The following is a 10579-nucleotide window of genomic DNA, read 5'->3' as shown; positions in this document are numbered from 1 at the left end:
CCTCTATCTCGTCTAGTTTAGCCAGAAAATGGACTTTTATGTTTTCACTCAAAAAATCGATTTTTGGTAGGAAATAAAAGTGATCACAGATTTTCATCCTTTTGCCCTTATCTCGTCTAGTTCAGCCAGAAAATGGTCTTTTATGTTTTCACTCAAAAAATCGATTTTTCGTAGGAAATAAAAGTGATCACAGATTTTCATCCTTTTCGCCCTAGCTCGTCTAGTTTAGCCAGAAAATGGACTTTTATGTTTTCTTTAAAAAAAAATGATTTTTGGTAGGAAATAGAAGTGATCACAGATTTTTATCCTTTTGGCTCTAGCTTGTCTAGTTTAGCCAGAAAATGGACTTTTATATTTTCACTCAAAAATCGATTTTTGGTAGGAAATAAAGGTGATCACAGATTTTCATCCTTTTGCCCCTATCTCGTCTAGTTTAGCAAGAAAATGGACTTTTATATTTTCACTCAAAAAATCGATTTTTTGTAGGAAATAAAAGTGATCACAGATTTTTATCCTTTTGCCCCTATCTCGTCTAGTTTAGCCAGAAAATGGACTTTTATGTTTTCACTAAAAAATCGATTTTTGGTAGGAAATAGAAGAGATCACAGATTTTCATCCTTTTGGCTCTAGCTCGTCTAGTTTTGCCAGAAAATGGACTTTTATGTTTTCACTCAAAAAATCAATTTTTGGTATGAAATAAAAGTGATCACAGATTTTCATCCTTTTGCCCCTATATCGTCTAGTTTAGCCAGAAAATGGACTTTTATGTTTTCACTCAAAAAATCGATTTTTGGTAGGAAATAAAAGTGATCACAGATTTTTATCCTTTTGGCTCTGACTCTTCTAGTTTAGCCAGAAAATGGAATTTTATGTTTTCACTCAAAAAATCGATTTTTGGTGGGAAATAAAAGTGATCACAGATTTTCATCATTTTGGCCCTAACTCGTCTAGTTTAGCCAGAAAATGGACTTTTATATTTTCACTCACAAAATCAATTTCTGGTATGAAATAAAAGTGATCACAGATTTTCATCCTTTTGCCCTTATCTCGTCTAGTTTAGCCAGAAAATGGACTTTTATGTTTTCACTCAAAAAATCAATTTTTGGTAGGAAATAAAAGTGATCACGGATTTTCATCCTTTTCGCCCTAGATCGTCTAGTTTAGCCAGAAAATGGACTTTTATGTTTTCACTCAAAAAATCAATTTTTGGTAGGAAATAAAAGTGATCACAGATTTTCATCCTTTTGGCTCTAACTTGTCTAGTTTAGCTAGAAAATGGACTTTTATGTTTTTACTCAAAAAATCGATTTTTGGTAGGAAATAAAAGTGATCACGGATTTTCATCCTTTTGCCCCTATCTCGTCTAGTTTAGCCAGAAAATGGACTTTTATGTTTTCACTCAAAAAATCGATTTTTGGTAGGAAATAAGAGTGATCACAGATTTTCATCCTTTTGCCCCTATCTCGTCTAGTTTAGCCAGAAAATGGACTTTTATGTTTTCACTCAAAAAATCGATTTTTGGTAGGAAATAAAAGTGATCACAGATTTTCATCCTTTTGGCTCTAACTCGTCTAGTTTAGCCAGAAAATGGACTTTTATATTTTCACTCAAAAAATCGATTTTTGGTAGGAAATAAAAGTGATCACAGATTTTCATCCTTTTGCCCCTATCTCGCCTAGTTTAGCCAGAAAATGGACTTTTATGTTTTCACTCAAAAAAATCGATTTTTGGTAGGAAATAAAAGTGATCACAGATTTTCATCCTTTTGGCTCTAACTCGTCTAGTTTAGCCAGAAAATGGACTTTTATATTTTCACTCACAAAATCGATTTTTGGTAGGAAATAAAAGTGATCACAGATTTTCATTCTTTTGGCTCTAGCTCGTCTAGTTTAGCCAGAAAATGGACTTTTATATTTTCACTCACAAAATCGATTTTTGGTAGGAAATAAAAGTGATCACAGATTTTCATCTTTTTGGCCCTAACTCGTCTAGTTTAACCAGAAAATGGACTTTTATGTTTTCACTCAAAAAATCGATTTTTGGTAGGAAATTAAAGTGATCACAGATTTTCATCCTTTTGCCCCTATCTCGTCTATTTTAGCCAGAAAATGGACTTTTATAATTTCACTAAAAAAATCGATTTTTGTTAGGAAATAAAAGTGATCACAGATTTTTGGTAGGAAATAAAAGTGATCACAGATTTTCATCCTTTTCGCCCTAGCTCGTCTAGTTTAGCCAGAAAATGGACATTTATGTTTTCACTCAAAAAATCGATTTTTGGTAGGAAATAAAAGTGATCACAGATTTTTATCCTTTTGGCTCTAACTCTTCTAGTTTAGCCAGAAAATGGACTTTTATGTTTTCACTCAAAAAATCGATTTTTGGTAGGAAATAAAAGTGATCACAGATTTTCATCCTTTTGCCCCTATCTCGTCTATATTTTGTGTTGTAGTTGTGTTCTGGTTCTATTTTACATTTTCAATAAAAGTATTTGCAATCATTTTTAATTATATTATATAACAAATAATTACACCGAAATGTGATTTTTTTTTTTTTTTTGATAACGAGAATTTATGGCAAATAACACTTGACCCTACTCATAGGATTTTTTTGTGTCGTCAACAAAATTAATATAAATGACATTACAAAACATTTCATACCAATCCTGTCAACACCTTAATCATAGTATTTTTTGGGCGTTAATGATGCAATAACTTATTAAATTGAGTAGATTAAATGCTTACCTGTAAATAGAAAAAAGAAAAAAATGGAGAATTAAATAAAATCTTAACTGAATGGATGGAAAATAACTAAATAACAATTTAAATATTTTGTAATGTTCCAAAGAGGATACTTTGCAATAAAGCCAAAGGTTCATTAAGTGTATGAGTTGAATAGTTTTACAGACATTTTTTTATTTAATTTAAATAAAAATACTTGTATAAGATTTCAAATAAATTTTATATGTATGTAAAATTAATCTATAGATTAATTTTAAATGTAAACAGCAATAATAATATTACAGCGTCACTCATATATTTATATAAAAAACTTATCACTGCATATGGAAGCTTTTTAATATAAATTAATTTACGCTTTTAATTTTCTCTAGACATTGGAAAAATTTTAAACGTCATTAAATTTTACGTCAAGCATAAGTTGTTTTAATAATTAATTAATTCATAAAAACATGACTATTAAGCAAATATTAAATAACAGTAAATAAAAGAAGAAGAACATAACTAGAACAGACATGGAGCAGAACCAGAACTGAACTAGAACTGAACTAGAACTGAACTAGAACTGAACTAGAACTGAACTAGAACTGAACTAGAACTGAACTAGAACTGAACTAGAACTGAACTAGTGATCACAGATTTTCATTCTTTTGCCCCTAGCTCGTCTGTATTTTTACTCTCGACTGTATTTAAATTGTGCAATAAATTATACCTTTAAATTATTGGATCTTTGTGCCTCAAACTAGACTTAAGTGCATGAGTTTTCTTGTGTAATTTCTTAATTTATTTGTCTCTAACTTCAGTAATTTGTATCAATTTCATTACATTTTTGGGGTTATGTCATTATTAATAAATATGTTTAATTCTTCATTTATTTATTTAATTTGTCTTGTATGTTTTTTTTATTTATTTAGTTTTTCTACTTTATTTAAACATGACGATGACTTGTTTAACTTTTCTCTTTTTACTCTATTTTTCTATATACATAGAATGTTATTTATTCATTCTTATATTGTATTTATTATATGAATTTAATGAATTTGTCATTGACATGTTATATGGATCTTTTTTTTATCAATATATAATATTTGTTTTTGTTATATCTAATGTTTTGTTAGGTTTTAACCTCCAGGAAAACATAATGCTACTAGCAGAGACATTTAATCATATAAAGTGAAAAGGGTAAAAAATAAAAAAAATCTCTCTTCAGGGAAATTTTGAACAAAAGCTTTCATAAGAATAGTCTTTCCAAAAATAGCAAAACCAAAAACCTTTGGACATCTTAAGATTTTCCCAGAAAGTATGTACATATGTTTCACTCTTAAACAACGCCCCTGTCATTACATTGTCAATTCTTTGAATGATATTAAAAGGAATTTTACCTTCAATTCGATTATGTAGTAAAGTTATCAAATCATCATATTATATCATCATCATCATTACTTTGACTTGTGTAATCTACAAGATTATGTGTTATTTCTCATTACTACCTTCTAACTTGTAACAACAATAAAGTTCATATATTTTGATGTATTTATGTATATATCTTTACATTGTTGCTCGTTTTCTTTAGTTATATAAAAACTATGAAAAATACTGTTTTTTTCAATATTTAAATCAATTAGTTTCTTCTTCAATTTTATGTTGCACACGTGTCACCAATACTACTTTAACTTCAATACAATACAACCACCTTTATACACACACATACTGGTAGACCATTGAAAACTGCACTAAACCTTTGACCTTTACTACCTACCCATTTCACAATACATCAAATTGCATACACACAACTTTAGTTTTAGTAGCTTTTCCTTGCACACATCATACGAAAAAAGTCACTATAGAAATTCCACGAAAACAAATATACATTGTATGGAAATGTTTTAAACTTGGCCGAATACCTTCACAATATTTTTAAGTTTTTCTATTTTATTGTTTTTCTCTTCATACTCTATGTTGGAAAATATAAGGATTTATGGATAAAAGGTGGAATTTTATTGCTAACTTTTAGGCTGTAAAGCTTTTAATATAAATTGCATAAAGTTGCGAAATCAAGAATATCGTTTAGTTCTAGTTCTGTCCTAGTTTGGTTCTAGTTCTATTCTACTTCAGTTCTAGCTCTGTACTAGTTTGGTTCTAGTTCTGTTCGAGTTCTGTTCTAGTTTTGTTCTAGTTCTGTTCTAGTTCTGTTCTAGTTCTGTTCTAGTTCTGTTCTAGTTCTGTTCTAGTTCTGTTCTAGTTCTGTTCTAGTTCTGTTCTAGTTCTGTTCTAGTTCTGTTCTAGTTCTGTTCTAGTTCTGTTCTAGTTCTGTTCTAGTTCTGTTCTAGTTCTGTTCTAGTTCTGTTCTAGTTCTGTTCTAGTTCTGTTCTAGTTCTGTTCTAGTTCTGTCCTGGTTCTATTCTAGTTCTGTTCTAGTTCTGTTCTAGTTCTGTTCTAGTTCTGTTCTAGTTCTGTTCTAGTTCTGTTCTAGTTCTGTTCTAGTTCTGTTCTAGTTGTGTTCTAGTTCTGTTCTAGTTCTGTTGTAGTTCTGTTCTAGTTCTGTTCTAGTTCTGTTGTAGTTATGTTGTAGTTCTGTTCTAGTTCTGTTCTAGTTCTGTTGTAGTTCTGTTCTAGTTCTGTTCTAGTTCTGTTGTAGTTCTGTTCTGTTCTAGTTCTGTTCTAATTCTGTTCTAGTTCTGTTCTAGTTCTGTTCTAGTTCTAGTTCTGTTCTAGTTCTGTTCTAGTTCTGTTCTAGTTCTGTTCTAGTTCTGTTCTAGTTCTGTTCTAGTTCTGTTCTAGTTCTGTTCTAGTTCTGTTCTAGTTCTGTTCTAGTTCTGTTCTAGTTCTGTTCTAGTTCTGTTCTAGTTCTGTTCTAGTTCTGTTCTAGTTCTGTTCTAGTTCTGTTCTAGTTCTGTTCTAGTTCTGTTCTAGTTCTGTTCTAGTTCTGTTCTAGTTCTGTTCTAGTTCTGTTCTAGTTCTGTTCTAGTTCTGTTCTAGTTCTGTTCTAGTTCTGTTCTAGTTCTGTTCTAGTTCTGTTCTAGTTCTGTTCTAGTTCTGTTCTAGTTCTGTTCTAGTTCTGTTCTAGTTCTGTTCTAATTCTGTTCTAGTTCTGTTCTAGTTCTGTTCTAGTTCTGTTCTAGTTCTGTTCTAATTTAGTTCTGTTCTAGTTTTGTTCTAGTTGTGTTCTAGTTGTGTTCTAGTTGTGTTCTAGTTCTGTTCTAGGTCTGTTCTAGTTAAGTTCTAATTTAGTTCTGTTTTAGTTCTGTTCTAGTTCTGTTCTAGTTCTGTCCAAGTTCTGTTCTTGTTCCGTTCATGTTGTGTTATAGTTTTGCTTTAGTATTTAAATCAAATATTTTTATTTCTGCTTTGATTTTTAAATGTCATCTTTGCTTTTGAGGAATAATTTTCCTTTTAGTTCTATTTTCTACATTTAATTTTTCCATTACTTTAATTTAATTTTTTTCTTACGACAGCAGTTTTACATTGTATCTACGTATTTCGTTAACTTCCCAGAAGATGTATATTTGTTTTACAATTTATCTCAAGTGTTAAAGGCGTAGGATTGGTTGGAAATATGTGCTTTTAAAAAGACCAAAGATTTTAATAGATTAATTCTGAAAAGTTGCGAATAATATAGACACTCAAATAAGATTAATAAGCGAAAGTGACTGAGTGTAGCTACGTTGAAAGTTATTTTCATTGTAACCGATAGAACTGAACTAGAACTGAACTAGAACTGAACTAGAACTGAACTAGAACTGAACTAGAACAGAACTAGAACAGAACTAGAACTGAACTAGAACTGAACTAGAACTGATCTAGAACTGAACTAGAACTGAACTAGAACTGAACTAGAACTGAAATACAAGATACAAATTCTGCACATGTCAACAAAAGCATAAAATTTCATTTTATCAATTGAACATTAAACTTTCAGTTAGTTCTTAATGGTTCCCTTATGGAACAGTTTTTTTTTTTTTTTTTTGTTTCTTTTCTTCTTAATTTCAATGCTCTACTGCACTCTGTCATTGTTTGGCTGCTTTGCCTTCGTTTTTAAACAGTCTCGTCTTTAACGAAAGTTCTTTCAACTTTTTCTCAAAACCTCAACAAGATCGATAACCTTCATATTAATTTACTATTTTGAAAACTTGACAAAGAAAACGAAAACAAAATTTTGAACTTGAGACTGTTGTCTTTGAATGTGTTTCTTAAATTATGTTAGTTTTTTTTAATTTTAAAATATTTTTTTTTTAAAGGAGTAAAGAAATAACTTCAAAACAACTTCCTTTGTCTGGATCAAGTAAATATAATAAAAAATATATATATAAGGAGCGTCTGTTTATTATTGAATTCTTTTATTTTTTTATTTTTGTAAATTTGTTTTTGCTGCTGCTGTTTTTTTAAAAACTTCCTCCCCTCTTTGAAAGCAATATAGACAATGACTGGCTGGCTAGATGGTTGGCTATATGTCTGTCTGGTCGGGTGGCTGTTATATATATACTTTGGTTGTATGACTGGCTGGCTGTTTTGTTGGATGGGCTTTTTTTTGTTAATTTTATACTACATACTACTACGTCGTAGTACATACAGACTACGTACTCTCGTACGTGAGACTGTTACAAGAAGAATGCATTGACCTTTTGAAATAATCATTAATTTAAGAGAAATTTGTATTCACTTTATATTCCTCTAAAATTAGGTGATTTCTCTTAAAAAAATAAACTCAACAAGAGTTCAAGTACGTTCAAATTCAGGTTTTGCTTTCTATAGAAATACCAAAAATAATACAAAACATTTCATATTGAAACGAGACAAACATTTTGTATTTGCGATAAAAAAAACTATATATTCAAACCCTCTTTTTATGGATTTAAAATTTTTTTAAATACTCACAGACAGACAGATATACAATCATTTCTACTACATATATACCATTTTATTTGCCATTTTTTAAACTAATTTTCTATATAAACAACATCTTTTATTTTTTCACTTTATCTAGATTTTAAAAGTAAAGTCTAAAATATCTGTCTGTTAAAAAAAAAAAACCTTTAACAAAAATTATGTTTTTTTCTTATATTTTTTTTCGGTGTGGCATTGACTTGTCTGCTTATGTCTGCCAGAGGACAATAAACTTTTTCTTGTTGTGGCAAATAAAACAGTGCTTTGTCTGAATTCTTATGCTTTCTGTTTTATATTCTTGTACTTAAGTCAATAAAGGAAGAAATCCTTCTTAAGAATTTTTCCCATGAGTCTATATTTTATTTACTTTGTGCCGGGAGTTAAAGAACATTAACATCTTTTTTCTTTTGGGATATTTAGTAGTAGCAGCCATATGTAAACAGCCTGTTAATTCTTTATTTTGTGATTTTTATCGAAACATATTTATTTTTTATAGGGAGTGTGGTAATGCATTACAGAGTGATATTTTGTGACAAACAAATTTCATTAATTTAGAAGAGAATTCGATAGACAATTGCAGAATTTCAAAATTTAATTGTTGATGGTTTGAAAGTCCGTTTCTAACGCCTTATTAACTAGGAATGCTACGCACATTGTTAATTAAATTCTAGCTTAGCTATAATTTAGAATAAGTTCAGTCCTAGTTCAGTTCTAGTTCATTTCTAGTTCAGTTCTAGTTCAGTTCTAGTTCAGTTCTAGTTCAGTTCTAGTTCAGTTCTAGTTCAATTCTAGTTCAATTATAGTTCAGTTCTAGTTCAGTTCTAGTTCAGTTCTAGTTCAGTTCTAGTTCAGTTCTAGTTCAGTTCTAGTTCAGTTCTAGTTCAGTTCTAGTTTAGTCCTAGTTCAGTTCTAGTTCAGTTCTAGTTCAGTTCTAGTTCAGTTCTAGTTCAGTTCTAGTTCTGTTCTAGTTCAGTTCTAGTTCAGTTCTAGTTCAGTTCTAGTTCAAAATTTATACTGAAAAGTTTAAATATTTAAAATATTTATTTGTTTTGAATATCCAAATTTATTAAATTTATATTCTTAATTTAACAAAGTTCAATAAAATCTCATTAAACTCAATTAAACCGGTTTCTCAGAAAATATTTAGATTAATTAAAATATGCTCACAGCAATAAGTAAATTTTATTATTTATATGGGAAGGGAGTCAAAGCAACAACACAAAATATGGAATAATTAAAAAAACTGACAAATAAATTTTAAATAAATTAACAAAAGTTATACAATGAATAACTAATTAAACAAAAACAATTCAAACATTGGAGACTTTTTTGCAATATTAACTAACTCAAAAAAAAGAGAAAACTTAGAAAAAATATTATTTAAGAGAAACCTTTTGAAATTTTCTCTGTATAAAAGCTCTTTTAAGTGTATTTTATTTTATATATAAAATAAAAGCTATTATATACTTAACGCTCTTGGTGTTTTGTTGTATATATATAAAAAGTATTTGTAGAGATTTTGTTTTTGTTGTTGTTGTTGTTGATGGTGTGAACTGTTTGAAGCTATTTGCTTTATATCTTGACAATTTTTATATCAGTCTACATCAAATGATGAAACTGTGCTCATCTTGCAGAAGCTCTAATCTGCTGAATATTGTTATAGATCAACGTCTTAGAATTGACACCTGTCGATATCTAATCGAGATTTTATCGCGTCGCATAACGGGTGAATAAATCGCCTTAAACAAGAAAAACAACAAAACGATAAAAATCATTTATTAAATATTTTTCAATAAATTAATAAAGTAATTATTGTGAAGTGTGTGGAAAAAAATAAAAGGTTCTTAAAAAGAATTTACTTTTGTGACCAAAAGTGAAACGACAAAATAATAGAAATTCCTTGAGAGGAAATTGAAAAAAAGAAAAGAATTTAAATTCAACAGAATTTTGTTTTGTTTTTAAAACAAAACAACTAAAAAAGGAAAGAAAAGGAAGTTAAATTAGAATTTTTGGAAAACAAAAGAATTTTATAAAAATTCTTCTTTACAATTCTAAAAGCAGCAAATAAACGAAAAACTAAAACAAAATCTGCATAAAAATTTTACAAAAATTTAAATCAGCAAAAGCAACTGAATTTAAAAAAGAATTAAAAAAGTTTTAAAAAGAAAATCCAAAATTTTATATAATTTAAAAATAACACAAATAAAATTTGCAAAAAAAAACTTGTGTTTTAAAAAACGAAATTAAATAAAAAACAATTTTTTTATTTTAAATTCGTCGTATATTTTTGTATTATATACATTTTAAAATCTATATATAAACAATTGGTTTCTCATTTATATACTTGAAAATATCTACATTTATTATATATATATATATTTAAAAAATATATAACAAAATACATATAAATAAAAAGGTAATTTTAATGTTAAATAAAACAATAAAAAAATTAACAACAAAATTCAGCAGCATTTATAAGCAAAATAATAAAAATAATTAAAAACACACAGTTTTCAAGTGAAAGTTTTGTTGTTTTGTTTTAGTTTTCCCATTTTCCTATTTTTCCTCTTACCTTTTTTCTTTATATTTTTTATAAATTTTAATTTTGAGTTTTTTTCTCTTCCTTATCTTTCCTTTAAGTATATAAATGGTCAATTTTTTATTTCGCTGTTAGTTTTCTTGTTTAATTTCCGCTAATGGCATTTTTTTATATTAAAAATACAAATTTACAAGGTTTCTTTTTTCTAACAAAAGAGAGTGTAAGGCTAAAAAAAACTAAAAGTGTTAGATAAGGGTTTCAAAACAAGTTTTCTAATGATATCTTCGTTAGGATAAAGTTAGATAAATCGTAATAGAACTAGAACAGAACTAGAACAGAACTAGAACAGAACTAGAACAGAACTAGAACAGAACTAGAACAGAACTAGAACAGAACTAGAACAGAACTAGAACAGAAC

The 10579-nt window shown here is 28.5% G+C and overlaps 1 protein-coding gene across 1 annotated transcript; it reads left to right on the top strand.

Annotated features, from left to right (window-relative positions):
- The first annotated feature begins 9167 nt into the window (after window positions 1-9167).
- Window positions 9168-9526, top strand: LOC111678689. Its single transcript, XM_023440106.2, has one exon. The coding sequence runs from the start codon at window positions 9231-9233 to the stop codon at window positions 9354-9356; it is 126 nt and encodes a 41-aa protein (XP_023295874.1). The 5' UTR covers window positions 9168-9230; the 3' UTR covers window positions 9357-9526.
- The last annotated feature ends 1053 nt before the right edge of the window (window positions 9527-10579 follow it).

Source organism: Lucilia cuprina, chromosome 2, assembly GCF_022045245.1.
Source record: "Lucilia cuprina isolate Lc7/37 chromosome 2, ASM2204524v1, whole genome shotgun sequence".
Taxonomy (NCBI): domain Eukaryota; kingdom Metazoa; phylum Arthropoda; class Insecta; order Diptera; family Calliphoridae; genus Lucilia; species Lucilia cuprina.
Note: the sequence above shows the minus strand (reverse complement) of the source record. Positions and strands in the feature narration are given on the sequence as shown.

Excerpts from the sequence above, each read along its gene's own strand:
- LOC111678689 (XM_023440106.2), top strand. The coding sequence starts at position 9,231 with ATGATGAAACTGTGCTCATCTTGCAGAAGCTCTAATCTGCTGAATATT.